We start from the raw sequence: 13965 nt of genomic DNA on the forward strand, positions 1-13965 counted from the left end.
ATGGGCTTCAATTATCCTTAAGAATTAGCAAATGGGATGTAAATTATTGAAAATAATGGCTAATGGGCTGTATGCCATTTTCCACAGATTTGGAGGCTGACTTCTGGGCGTACTAGGTTGACGATGACGTTGTCCTAAAAAAAATTTGACGCGTACGCAAGGCTTTGTCAACTTAGTCCACACAGAGCAGTGACTGTTGGATGTCCATTCAACAGCCGTTGTGCTTCTTCAATCTCTGATCTTACTGCTCAAGCAGCCCAAATCAGCGCCGACGAGACTGCCTGCTCCCTCCTCCCGTGGCTGGCTGGGTTGCCGCCAGGCCATCCCTCTACCCACCCACACATCCTATTATTTTTCGATGACGTCATCCTCACCCCGCAGCCGGCCACTCAACGCTCGTACTCCCCTCAGCGTGGGCATCCACTGCGGTGGTTTCACCGACTCCGGGTCATTCCCTTCCTAGGCCTCGCCCTCGTCCATCGCGTTTGTGCTCTCGGCGCGGCGAGGTCAACATGGTCAACAAACAAAAGCCATCGGAAGAAGCTGACAATAGGGGCCCACACAAGGAAATGCCTCCTTATTACACGCAAAATAATGGTTCCTCCACCTGACAGCTGGGACCCACCGGAATGGCCTCTCTATTTCTCGAAAAAAATGTTCCCCCCGCTGTCAGCTCAGGCCCACTAGCTATATCTTCGCATGCAAGGAAGTGCCTCCTTATTACGCACAAAAAAAATGAATACTCCCCCTGCTAGCTGGGACCCACCATAGTGGGAGGATGACTTGTGGGCCTACTAAGTTGATGGGATAGAGAGCTTTGTCAAATTAGTCAATATGAACGATCCTAGCTCGAGTGACTGTATGATGTCCATCCAACGGCCGTAGTGCTTCTTGAACCTCTGGTCTTCTTGCTCCTGCCGCCCAAAGAAGCGCCGGACGTGCCGCATGCTCCTGCCTCCCATGGCCGGTTGTGCTGCCGCGGAGGCCTTACCGCCCCTACTATTCCCACCGCTATCCAGGCCCTGCGGGGACGGCAGCCTCACACCGCAAACGAACCAGTGAACCCTCGTAATCCTCTCCGCGTGGGCATCCACTGCCGCGTCTTCCCCGACTCCGCGTCGTCCCCTTCCTAGGCCTCTCCGTTGTCCACCACCTTGGTGCTCTCGGCGTGGCCTAGTCAATGTGGTTAAGGAACGACTTCCATTTGGAAGAGTACTATACGTGGAGAGGCTAACAGTTGGGTCCACGGGCGCAGCAAGGAAGTGCCTCCTTATTACGCAGAAAATAATGATTCCTCCACCTGATAGGAGGGACCCACCGGACGGGCGACCGTATTTCGTGAAAAAAATGTTTCCTCCCTGACTGTTGGGACCCACCTGCTACATCTTCGCACGCAAGGAAGTGCGTCCATATTACGGGTAAAAAAATGATTCGCCCCCTGACTGCTGGGACCCACCAGCTACATCTTCGCACGCAAGGAAGTGCCTGACAGTCGGGACCCACCGGGTCGAAGCATACATAGCGTTGTCATTCTGGTCGTGAACGTGTACGTACATACAATCGGTCTGTCTGCATGCTGCAGCGATGAACCGTGGCCATGTAAGGAAGGGCACGTGTCATAGTAGAGGCGCGCATGTGTTGTAGTAGAGGCGCACACGTAGCATGTACACGTACATACAGCGTCCAGGGTGCAAGAAAGAAAATACGGCCACGTACGTACATACGGGCGGGGTCTCGAACACCTACTCACGCATACGTACGGCCAGGGCTCGTGTACATGGCTAGGTCAGAATAGAGAAACTGCGTGTTCATCGTGTTCAAGGGGAGCCAACTGGCTGGGTCGGAACAGAATGTGTCGTCGTGTTCAATAGGAGGGCTTGCACGGAACAGCCAATGGAAAAGAGGCCTGGCGTACCTCAAAACGGAGGAAGACGATCAAAATGGGATCCTGTAAATCGGGAGGGGTCTAGCATACCGTAAAATGGAGGAAACGGACTTTTGTTGGACCTCCTATGGTCGAAACAGGGTCCTGTTGATCGGGGAGGGGTGTGGCGTACCGCAAAATAGAGGAAACAGACTTGTTTTGGAGCGCTACGATCGAAACGGGGGTCCTGTTCATTGGGAGGGGTGTGGCGTACCGCAAAACGGGACTCCACGGAATACTATTCATCTCCACCATCGACCTCCTCCAGCCTCCACGGGTTACTGTTCATCCACCGTTAACCTCCTCCAGCCTCCACCTGTGATTGTTCATCCACAGGCACTTGTTCATCCAGACTCCACCGCGCGCTCCTCCACCAGCTACTGTTCAACCAGCCCTCTCCACGGGGTCCTAGTCAACCACCCCTCCATGGGCTACTGTTCATCCAGCCCTCCACCGGCTACTGTTCAACCAGCCCTCCATCGGCTACTGCTCAACCTTCCCTCCACGGGGTCCTGTTCATCCAGCCCTCCACGGGGTCCTGTTCATCCACACCCAACCGGCTTGATCGATCAGGGTCATGTTCATCCAGTGGCAATGCCACGGGGTCCTGTTCACCCGACCCTCACCGGGAACTGCTCATCCAAACCCCCCAGCAACACTCACTGTTCATCCAGAGGCAACATCGATTGGCTTCAGTTAGCAGCAACAGCGAAGGAATTGCTCGATCGCTCGGGTTCAGTAACGCGTAGCCTGCAGTGCAATCACTCGGGTTCAGTTAGATCCCAATGCCTCGCACCCACATGCGTACGTGTACGAGAGAAACGTGCATCGCTCGGCCCCCGACTACCCACCTTAACCGGGAACTCCCCGATATTTTCCTTGCCCTCGCTTCTACCATGGTTTTTTCCATCATGCACAACCCAATGAATCTCATGCATCTGCGTCTCTGGCCCACCCAGGATGAAAAGTCCATTTTCTGTCATGATTTTTTGTCATAGAAGTAGGAGCCCACCACATCTATGATGATACCGGGTTTTGTCACAATTATCGTCATAGAAGTGTCATAAGTATGACAGGAAAAAATTTGTTCGGCCCAAAATGTCACGGATGTGTCTTTTTTTGTAGTGCTTGGAGTGTGACTTCATCAGGGCTCGCTACAAGTGGGACAAGGAAAATAAGGTTTTTTAGACGGACGAGATCAGGAGGAGATTGATTAGAATGTTGGTAATTATTCTTTCACCACCTTACATTTAGCTTCTGTTCCAATTCGACTACACATTCGTAAATGGTTCACGTTCCTTCTGCAGTAGAAGCAACACCAGCTTGCAGCCGAAAGCCCTACTTCGCCGATGAGGCCCAAGTGGGACACCCCTCTCAACCGGGCCTTGAACGAACTTTGTGTTGGATGATGATTATGATGATGACCACCTTGTATTGCTATGTATATGCTATGATTACATTTGTATGTGTATGATATGTTAGAGATTATTGTATAAAGCCCTAAACAAAATTCAGCAGCACAAAATATGGAGCATAAAAATATTCAAAAAATAATAACAGTAGCGCGGGGTATGGCTTTAGCAGCAATGTGTTCTTAGCAGTAGCGCTCTTTGTACAACAGTGCTGCAGCTATTATCAGCAGCGCTTGTTGCAGACCAATGTTGTTGCTATCCCTAGGTAGCAGTAGCGCTCGTCAGGCCACGCTACTGATAAGCATTAGCTGTAGCGCCAAATCAGTAACATGGCCACCCGCGCTACAGATAAGCATTTAACCCGTGCTACTGCTAGGCTTTTCCCTAGTAGTGGAAATTGGTTCGTGGCAGCAACTCGAGCGACCATGATCCTCAAGATGAGAAGCTCATAGTCGCAACCACTAGAATTCACCGCCTCAAAGTTGTCGGGCTCACGCTCGAGATGATTGGGGTTGACTTCCTCCGCCGATGCATCACCCCTTTGCATAACAAGGGGAGGCCATCTTGGGAATTCCAGAATGCGGTAGACATCATGAGGCTGCGCCCTAGCCTGAACCACAATTTCATGATGATGCAGCACACGGCTCTTTGCCAAAGGTTGTTCTAGCTCAAGGTCGACAAGACTGACAAGGACGACAAGCCGTTCAGGATGCCGGCAGGGGTGATCCCCTTGTGCAACAACTCCGTCCTGACCTCAATCATTGCCATGATGCCGGTGTTCAACGCCCATGGCCTTGATAAGAACTGGGCCGAGCCAGACACGGAGCAAGTGCAGGAGTTCTTTGACAACTTGTCAGAGAGGGCCGTCCGGGAAGAGACGCAGCTCATCCGCCCCACCATCGACGAAGAGGTGGCGTATATCGCAACCAGAGCAGAAGAGCCAGCCCTTGTCGAGGATGTCGGCAACATGGGCTTCATGCAGGAAGAGGCCAGTGCGGAGGAGGATCTTGCCAGGCGGGAGGAACCTACCGCGAAACACTGTGGTTCCGCTGCCGGAGGCCCTTCTACTAGGGGGTCAGCCAAAGAAACGGCTAAAGAGGAAGCTGAAGAGGAGCTATAGGAGGAGCCCCAGTCCCAGGGAAGAAGAAACGCGTCTTCTGGCGGGTTGGCTCTACCGAGCTAGTCCGGCAAATATCCTCGCACGAAGAGATCCCCGGCAAGGGGGCGGCCAGCAAGGCCGCGCAGCGGCAAGAGGCCCAGCCGCAACCTGTGTGCTAGACGAGGCGTACGGCCGCGATAGCAAGGGAAGCAGCGGATGCCGCCTCTGTCACGGCCAAGCGGCCCAGGTCTCCATCTCCCCCTTTCCCAGGCACCACACCGGAGGCCGACTTTGACCTCTACTCTTTCGTCCCGAGGAGGGAGAAGAGGCTAGAAGAAGAAGAAGAAGAAGAAGAAGAAGAAGAAGAAGAAGAAGAAGAAGAAGAAGAAGAAGAAGAAGAAGAAGAAGAAGAAGAAGAAGAAGAAGAAGAAGAAGAAGAAGAAGAAGAAGAAGAAGAAGAAGAAGAAGAAGAAGAAGAAGAAGAAGAAGAAGAAGAAGAAGAAGAAGAAGAAGAAGGAGAAGAAGAAGAAGGAGAAGAAGAAGGAGAAGGAGAAGAAGAAGAAGGAGAAGGAGAAGAAGAAGGAGAAGAAGAAGGAGAAGAAGGAGAAGGAGAAGAAGGAGAAGAAGAAGGAGAAGAAGCAGGAGAAGAAGAAGAAGAAGAAGAAGAAGAAGAAGGAGGAGAATAAGAAGGAGAAGAAGAAGAAGAAGAAGAAGAAGAAGAAGAAGAAGAAGAAGAAGAAGAAGAAGAAGAAGAAGAAGAAGAAGAAGAAGAAGAAGAAGAAGAAGAAGAAGAAGAAGGAGAAGAATAAGGAGAAGAAGGAGAAGAAGGAGAAGAAGAAGAAGAAGAAGAAGAAGAAGAAGAAGAAGAAGAAGAAGAAGAAGAAGAAGAAGAAGAAGAAGAAGAACAAGAAGAAGAAGAAGAAGAAGAAGAAGAAGAAGAAGAAGAAGAAGAAGAAGAAGAAGAAGAAGAAGAAGAAGAAGAAGATTGTTGGTGTCAAAACCGGTGGATCTCGGGTAGGGGGTCCCGAACTGTGCATCTAAGGCTAATGGTAACAGGAGGCAGGGGACATGATGTTTTACCCAGGTTCGGGCCCTCTCGATGGAGGTAATACCCTACTTCCTGCTTGATTGATCTTGATGATATGAGTATTACAAGAGTTGATCTACCACGAGATCGTAGAGGCTAAACCCTAGAAGCTAGCCTATGATTATGATTGTTTTTGTCCTACGGACTAAACCCTCCGATTTATATAGACACCGAAGGGGGCTAGGATTACACAGAGTTGGTTACAGAGAAGGAGATCTACATATCGGAATTGCCAAGCTTGCCTTCCACGCAAAGGAGAGTCCCATCCGGCCACGGGGCGAAGTCTTCAATCTTGTATCTTCATAGTCCAACAATCCGGCCAAAGTATATAGTCCGGCTGTCCGAGGACCCCTTAGTCCAGTACTCGCTTAGTAGCCCCCGACCAGCTTCAATGACGATGAGTCCGGCGCGCAGATTGTCTTCGGCATTGCAAGGCGGGTTCCTTCTCTGAATACTCCATAGAAGATTTCGAACACAAGGATTGTATCCGGCTCTGCAAAACAAATTTCACACACCACCATAGAGAGCACAATTTTCCACAAATCTAATCTGCGGACAGCTTTTTATGACATCACGCCATGGTCCGGTCATTATTCGAACTGTTTTTCATAACCAGCCACTACACGTGATGTGAGGCGGCTCTATTGGCACGTCTTGTCGAAGCAGAGATCGAGTCCCCCTTATCATGGGATTCTCATCAATACAGGTGTGGGTAACCCAATTGTGTTTGTTTAATATGACTCCTCAATTTTAGGCAAGTCCCAAACGGTCACGCGAGGGACGCTTGATATTCGTCCTCTTTATAAAGGGGGCCAAGGCCTGTCCTTTTCTTCCCACGCTTGATCCTTCCCTTCCCCAACCTCGAGTTCCAACACCCAAGGCTTAAGCTAAGCATTTTAGACCATCAACCATGTCCGGATCCAACCTTCGAGGTCGGTGGATGGCCTCCCCCATCATAGAGGAGCATGTCAAGAAACTTAGGGAGGCCAGGTATCTCACCGCCGAGATTCTGCATAGGTTACCTGCTCAAGGGCAGGTCGTCCCCACTCCCGAACCCAACGAGAGCATCGTTTTTATTTCCCACTTTATCCGAGGGCTAGGTTCCAGCGTTGATCCCTTCATGAGAGGGCTCATGTTCTATTGTGGACTAGATTTTCATGATCTAGCTCTGGATTCCGTCCTTCACATCTCGTCGTTTATCGTCGTGTGCGAAGCCTTCCTCCACATCACCCCCACTTCGGCCTGTGGCTCAAGACCTTCAATGTGAGGCCGAGGGTGATCGACGGGCATCACGCAGAGTGCGAAGGTGCTATAATAAGCAAAGGCGCCGATGCCCCATGGCCAAAGGGTTCTTTCGTGGAGACTTCTGATTTATGGCAGCGGGAGTGGTTTTACATCACCGCTCCCAGAGGTACAAAGCGGGTGGCTGCTCCAGCGTTCTGCTCGGGCCCTCCGCCACAACTAGCATCATGGGTCAACAAGGGGCTGGACTGGGGGCCGACTAACGACGTGCTGACATTGCAAAGCCGCATCGGAGACCTCCTCAAGAGGGATGTCAGTCTTGTCAAGATAATGCAAGTGATGTTGGTTCGTCGATTCCTGCCTTGCCAATGTCGTCCACTCCGTATGTGGGAGTTCAACCCGGAAGGACCATCAACCGTTCAACAATTCTTCGGCATGACGCTCAAAGAGATGTATGGGTCATTCTTCGGATCACGAATAAAGTGTCCGGACACCATCGAGGACGCGGGTCTCAACTGCAACCGTCTGGATACCCAGGTAAGTACTTCTCCTACCGAACACACCATCTTTTATGTTTATTATAACATCATTCTAAAAATTGCTCTCTGCCAGGACTGGCTAAGGAAGGCGGAAAGGATTAGGTGTCCGGCCCCTCTTCCCGAAGGCTTGCCGGATCCTTTGTTGACAAGGATGCTTGAGCGCGCGCCATATCAGGTGCCATCAGGAGAAGACGAGGGGAGGAATAGAGAAGCCACAGGTGGGCCTCACATTCTACACATCCAAATCGGAGGATTAAGTGCCTCCACGAAGGAGGATAATCGGGGAGGGGAATCTAAAGTCCCCTCTCCTCAAGGTAAGAAAAGGGCCACCTCTAAAGACATGGAAACGGAGGCTTCCAAACAAGGGAAGAAACCCTCGCCAAGGGGCCCTGCCCTAGGGAGCGTCCTTACCGCGCAGCACCCGCAAGGGGGCCAGCCCTCCACCGAGCCATAAGTAAAAGAGTACTTTGGTAAACATATCTTGTTTTGTCTCTGAGGATAGTAACCAAAACATATTTGTTGCAGTTCGGCTCGTAGCCCTTCTCCACAGAGTTCGTCCTCGGGGGATCTTCCTCCGGAGATGATGGAGAGCGAAACACCTCCCCCGGCCTCCCCATCACATGGGGCGGACGACCCCGAGGTGTCGTCATGGAGGATTTCTCCCGATCCGCCGAGGCCAGAAGTTGACACATCGGCTGCCCGTGGTTGGGCTATTTGGCTCCCAAGGAAAACGATAGGAGGAGTCTGGGCCGGACACACTGATGTGTATGCTGGGGCGAGCGGCCATCTCAGAGACACATCGTACCTTAATAGGTATGGTGATTGAGAGGATTTCATCCGCCAAAAGTGGATTGAATGAAGCCTTTACAAGTCTGCTGAGCGGCTTCGAGGTACGTAAAATAATATATGTATTTCTGCCGGTACCGCACATGCTAGGTGTGCTTTGTATAGATAGTAGCCCCTGAGACTCTGTTCGCCGCCTAGAGGTGGCAAACTGAGGATCATAATCTCAGGTAATAATCACGCTGCTTATTATGTGCAGGCGGCTGATTGTCTGGCGGCTGACCGGACTGCTGGTTTTGACGAACTAAAGCGGCAGCTGGACATGGCGGATGCCGACATCGCGCTTGTTAACAAGCGGCTTGACGGGGCCTAGGGTATGTATGTTTGGCATGTCAATAAATTGTAAGAGGAGCATTATGCTAGTATCTTATGATATATTATGACTGCAGATGGGGCTGCTGCTGCCGTAGAGACCCTTCGGGCGGAGCTTGCCCAAGCTAAGGAACAAGCTCGAAGAAGTGATGCGGCCACCCTAAAGGCGTTCAAAGAGTTAAGAGCTGAACAGGCTGCTCATCGCCAGAGCGAAGAAAGGATAGCCCAGATGGCTGCCGAGCTGAAAGATGCCGCCAACCGCCATGAGCTCCTTGAAAAGGAAAATCAAGCAAAAGCGGCTGACCTGAAGAAGGCCCTGGAGGCAGCCAAGGAAACCCGCTCTGAAATGAGAGGGATAAGGGAGGAGCTTTGTGAAGCCAGAGACATTGTGGCTGGGAAGCCCTATTTGTTGCAGATGAAATTCGGAAATCCAAAGTATGCTCCCCTGGATCAGTTGTGGAGTGCGATGGACGTGTATGCGGACCTGGCAAAGAGTGCTGCTAATGCGACCGAGTTTTTCAAAGATCAGAAAGACCATAAGGCTGAAAGGTTATTTTGGTCGCAGTTCAGTGCCCCGATGCGTCCGCTGCCGTTGAATGAAAAGATGGCCGCCTAGGACAAACTCCACGGGTTGTCCGGGCTTGCTATGAGGTCTGTCGTGGATCATCTTTGGCCACGTGGACCAAGGCCGGACAGCTATTTTGGATTGGTGCAACAATTCCTTGGTGTTGTGTCGCATATCGATGCTGTGAAGAGGTCGGCGTGCATAGAGGGTGCGCGGATGGATCTTGCCCGTGTTAAAACATACTGGGCTGGGATGGAAACCACCGCTATTGCAACCCGGGGTGCGGCGGAAGGCCAGGACTCGGTCGAGCACTATTTTGAAGAAGTCTTAGAAGGCGCCCATTTAATAGAGGCCCAGTGCTCGAAGAGTGCCATGTTCGAATGATATGTATCTCGATTGTAAAGACAATGCTATTTTGATTATAAAGGCTGTGTTTATACTTTTGCCCGAAAGTATTGTAATGCCTCCTGTGCGGCCGTTTATTTATGTATATAACCTGAAAGTTTGCAGTCGACGGCTTCAGCCCCCACACATATACTGCGGGGGTGTTCGAGAAAACGTGTAGTCACACTTGATCCAACGTCTTGGTCCGTTAAGGAGGTGATAGCGCGGCGAACCAGGAAATCGGAATATATAGCTTTAACACTTTCACTTAGCCATAGGAGTTTGACGGTGGGGCTACTTTATAGCCACTGATACTTTCGCGTTCGTCCGGATATGGTGCGCGTATGTACATGACAGGGAAACCGATCCTTCGTTAATGCGGGGGAATTGCGAAGATTTCGCTGGGTCATCAAGTGGTTGACCAGTCTCACGCTATATCATGATAGTCAGTTTTTGGCTTTCTCTACTAAGGTGCTCATCCAGATGAACCAGGGCACTATCGCAGTAGTTCTCCCGGTGCCGCCTTAGCCGATAGAGCGGAACATAAGGTAGCAAAACGCGGGAGCCGGGCAAACCCAACATTTGACCAAAGACATGATTCGGAGCTAATGCATATAAGGCCAAACTCGCGACGTCGAACACTCCCTAAGGTATTCTGACTTTATAATGTGTACTGGGCTGAATAATTCCCTTGATAATAAGCACTGAGTTTCCAGGTATGAGCAATAGTCTAGTGTGACAAAAATGCCGAAAACGCCAGAATCCCTCCCGGTTGTATAAAGATTCCGGAGGGGAAGAAGCAACAAGAGACATTAAAAAGGTTTATGCAGGGTCTTAATCTAAAAAGAAACCTTTGAGCGGGGCCCTGCTGCATGTCTGCGCCTTTATCTCTGTTGTGCCGTATCCTGGAAGGGTGTAGCACGATGATCATCATGGGCAGCCCCTAGCATCTTTTATGGGGAAATCCCCATTGGGCTGTTACATTGGGTGGAGCACCGGACTCGTCTAACCATGTCCGTGGTCTTGACGACCGACCGTTTATCCTAGTTGGAGGGACCGCTTAGTGTTCAGCTGCTAGAGCCGCCACGTATTCTTCCACGCGTAAGGAATGCTCTGTATTTCCACTAATTGTGATGACGCCGCATGGACCGGGCATCTTAAGTTTAAGGTAGGCATAATGCGGTTCTGCATTAAAACGAGCAAAGGCCGTTCTTTCGAGTAGTGCATGATAGCCGCTTCGGAATGGAGTGATGTCGAAGGTTAGTTCCTCGCTTCTGAAGTTGTCGGGAGAACCGAATACAACCTCTAGTACTAGAGAGCCCGTACATTGGGCCTCGACGCCTAGTATCACTCCTTTAAAGGTAGTGTTGCTTAGGCTGATTCTTGAAGGGTCTATCCCCATTTTGCGGACAGTGTCCTGATATATCAGGTTTAGACTACTGCCGCCGTCCATAAGGACTCGTGTGAGATGGTATCCGTCAATTATTGGGTCGAGCACCAAGGCAGCCGATCCTCCATGCCGGATACTAGTTGGATGATCCCTGCGATCAAAGGTGATCGGACAGGCCGACCAGGGATTAAATTTGGGGGTGACGGGCTCCACAGCATATATGTCTCGGAGTGCGCGTTTGTGCCTACTCTTTGGAATGTGAGTTGCGTAAATTATATTCATTGTTTTGACTTCTGGTGGGAAATTTTTGTGTCCTCCAGTGTTCGGCTGGCGAGGCTCATCCTCGTCTTCACTTGCCGTCTCCCTCCCCTTTTGTTCGGCATTCAGCTTGCCGGCCTACTTGAAAACCCAACACTCTCTGTGGGTGTGGTTTGCAAATTTTTCGGGGGTGCCGTGAATCTGACATATTTTGTCTAGAATCTTGTTTAGGCTGGACGGTCCATCTTTGCTGCCTTTAAATGGCTTCTTCCGTTGACCGGGTCGAGAGCCCCTGAATCGGGCGTTGACCATCGTGTTCTTTGGGCTGTCATCCTAGTTTCGACGCTTGTTTTTGTTGCGTCGCGGCTTCCCGTTGCCATCCCTGACTTTGGATGTGCCTGCATCGCTGGTGCCGCTATGGGCCAGCCAGTTGTCCTCGCCCATGCAAAAGCGGGTCATAAGGCTTGTTAAGGCTGCCATTGTCCTCGGCTTTTCTTGGCCGAGGTGTCTGGCAAGCCATTCGTCCCGGATACTGTGTTTGAAGGCTGCTAAGGCATCGGAGTCTGGGCAATCGACTATTTGATTCTTCTTAGTAAGAAATTTGTTCCAGAGTTTTCGAGATGACTCTCCGGGCTATTGAATTATGTGACTTAGGTCGTCTGCATCCGGAGGTCGGACATATGTCCCTTGAAAATTTGAGGGGTAGGTATTTAATGGCGTGGAGATCATCTCCACGAGCCATGTGGATATGAAGTATAAAGTCCTCAATCCAGACCCCAGGGTCTGTCATTCTGTCGTATGCCTCTATATTCACGGGTTTAATTCCTTCCGGAAATTCATGGTCCAGCACCTCATCGGTGAAGCACATGGGGTGTGGCACCCCTGTATTTGGACATGTTGTGGCATGCTGTTGATGGTTGTTGTGTTCGGTGTTGATTCCTAACTGGTATTCGATCAATGTGATCGTTTTGGTAGCTCTGATCCTGTGTCGAAGCGCGCTTCCTAGATCCATAGATGGATCTGGCCATACCGGACTTTTTGTCCAGGAGCTCACGTAAATCGTGTGCTAACTTGTGTGCGGCACCATTAGCCGTCTTGTCACGGCCACGGGGTGGTCGGTCCGGCTGATCGGTCGTTTTCGGCTGAATGGGCTCTATGGCCTTGTCGTTGAATTCGGGCAGCAGCTTGTGCTTTGGACAGCTCTTTGTGACGATCGCCACCGTATTTTTCTTCTGTCTCGAGCACTTTGTTCCACCTGCGGTTGAGCGCATCCTGCGTGGCCTTAAGCCTTTGCTTCTGCTTCTTTAGGCTCCTCGCAGTGGCAATAAGCCTTCTGTGTAGGTTCTCTTGTTCCAAGAGTTTTTCTGGGATGATGAGTGCATCATCGTCCGGGCTGTTCTCCTCTCCGGAGACAGGTTGGTGAATTTTACCCTCAGGATCGGCGTCGTCTCACGTCGGCTTTGGACTATGTTTATCGTCCCCTGGCTCATCCTGCTCCATCGCTGGGTCCATGGGGTCGTCGTTTCCTTTGGAGTCCACCAGGGTATTATTATTTCTTGCGCTGTTGTCGCTGTTTTTACTGTGGCGGGATTTAGAGCGGCGCCTATGGCGCTGCTTTGGTGGCTTATCGAGGGGAGTATCCTTCGTTGCATCATCACCATGGCCTTCTTTTGGTGTGTCCACCATATATATATCGTATGATGAGGTGGCAGTCCAGCGCCTAGTGGGCAGTGGTTCCTGTTCTTCTCCTGCATCGTCGTAAATACCGTCGACGTCTTCGGAGTCGAAATCGAGCGTGTCGGTTAGGTCATCGACAGTGGCTATGAAGTGGGTGGTTGGTGGGGAATGAATTTCGTCCTCGTCCGCGTCCCACTCGAGTCGGACATAGTTCGGCGAAGAATCTCCTGACAAGGAAAGAGACCTTAATGAGTTTAGTACATTACCTAAGGGCGAGTGTTGAAAAATATTCGCGGAGGTGAACTCGATGACTGGTGCCCAATCAGATTCGATAGGCATGGACGTACGCGATTTGGATCCTGTGGCCGGAGACGAGTCCGGGGGTCCGAGGATACCTTCCTCAAAGGAGGTGGCTTCAGTGTTCGGCTCCAACGCCGATGAGTGTTCGACCTCCGTGGCAGGGTCTATCCACCCATCCTCGGAGGATGCAATCTGCTCTGGTTTGATTCCCGGTGCCTCCACAGGTACGATCTCCCGAACACTGTCTGATGGCAGATCTAGGTCATGCTCGTCGTGACTGTTCGGCGTACCTGATACGGGCTCGAATCCGTCGAAGATCAAGTCTCCGCGAATATCGGTAGTATAGTTCAAGCTTCCAAACCTGACCTGACGGCCAGGGGCGTAGCTATCGATCTGCTCCAAGTGGGCAAGCGAGTTGGCCCACAGTATGAAGCCGCCGAATACGGAGATCTGTCCAGGAAGGAATACCTCCTCCTAGACTGCGTCGTTGAATATGGTTGAAGGGGCCATCGAGCCTTATCACGACGACACAGTGTAACTCTCAATGAAAGCACCAATGTCGGTTTCAAAACCGGCGGATCTCAGGTAGGGGGTCCCGAACTGTGCGTCTAAGGCTAATGGTAATAGGAGGTAGGGGACATGATGTTTTACCCAGGTTCGGCCCTCTCGATGGAGGTAATACCCTACTTCCTGCTTGATTGATCTTGATGATATGAGTATTACAAGAGTTGATCTACCATGAGATCATAGAGGCTAAACCCTAGAAGCTAGCCTATGATTATGATTGTTTTTGTCCAACGGACTAAACCCTCCGGTTTATATACACACCGGAGGGGGATAGGGTTACACAGAGTCGGTTACAGAGAATGAGATCTACATATCCGAATTGCCAAGATTGCCTTCCACAGAAAGGAGAGTCCCATCCGGACATGG

The 13965-nt window shown here is 50.9% G+C and overlaps 1 protein-coding gene across 1 annotated transcript; it reads right to left on the reverse strand.

Annotated features, from left to right (window-relative positions):
- Window positions 1–4781: 4781 nt before the first annotated feature.
- LOC123140084 (uncharacterized protein DDB_G0271670-like) lies at window positions 4782–5420 on the reverse strand (the record flags this gene model as incomplete). The annotated part of the gene is made up of 1 exon (XM_044559811.1): window positions 4782–5420. A coding segment is annotated over one exon (639 nt), but the record flags the coding sequence as incomplete, so codon positions are not given.
- Between the last annotated feature and the right edge of the window lie 8545 nt (window positions 5421–13965).

The sequence above is a fragment of the Triticum aestivum genome, chromosome 6B (assembly GCF_018294505.1).
Source record: "Triticum aestivum cultivar Chinese Spring chromosome 6B, IWGSC CS RefSeq v2.1, whole genome shotgun sequence".
Classification (NCBI taxonomy): domain Eukaryota; kingdom Viridiplantae; phylum Streptophyta; class Magnoliopsida; order Poales; family Poaceae; genus Triticum; species Triticum aestivum.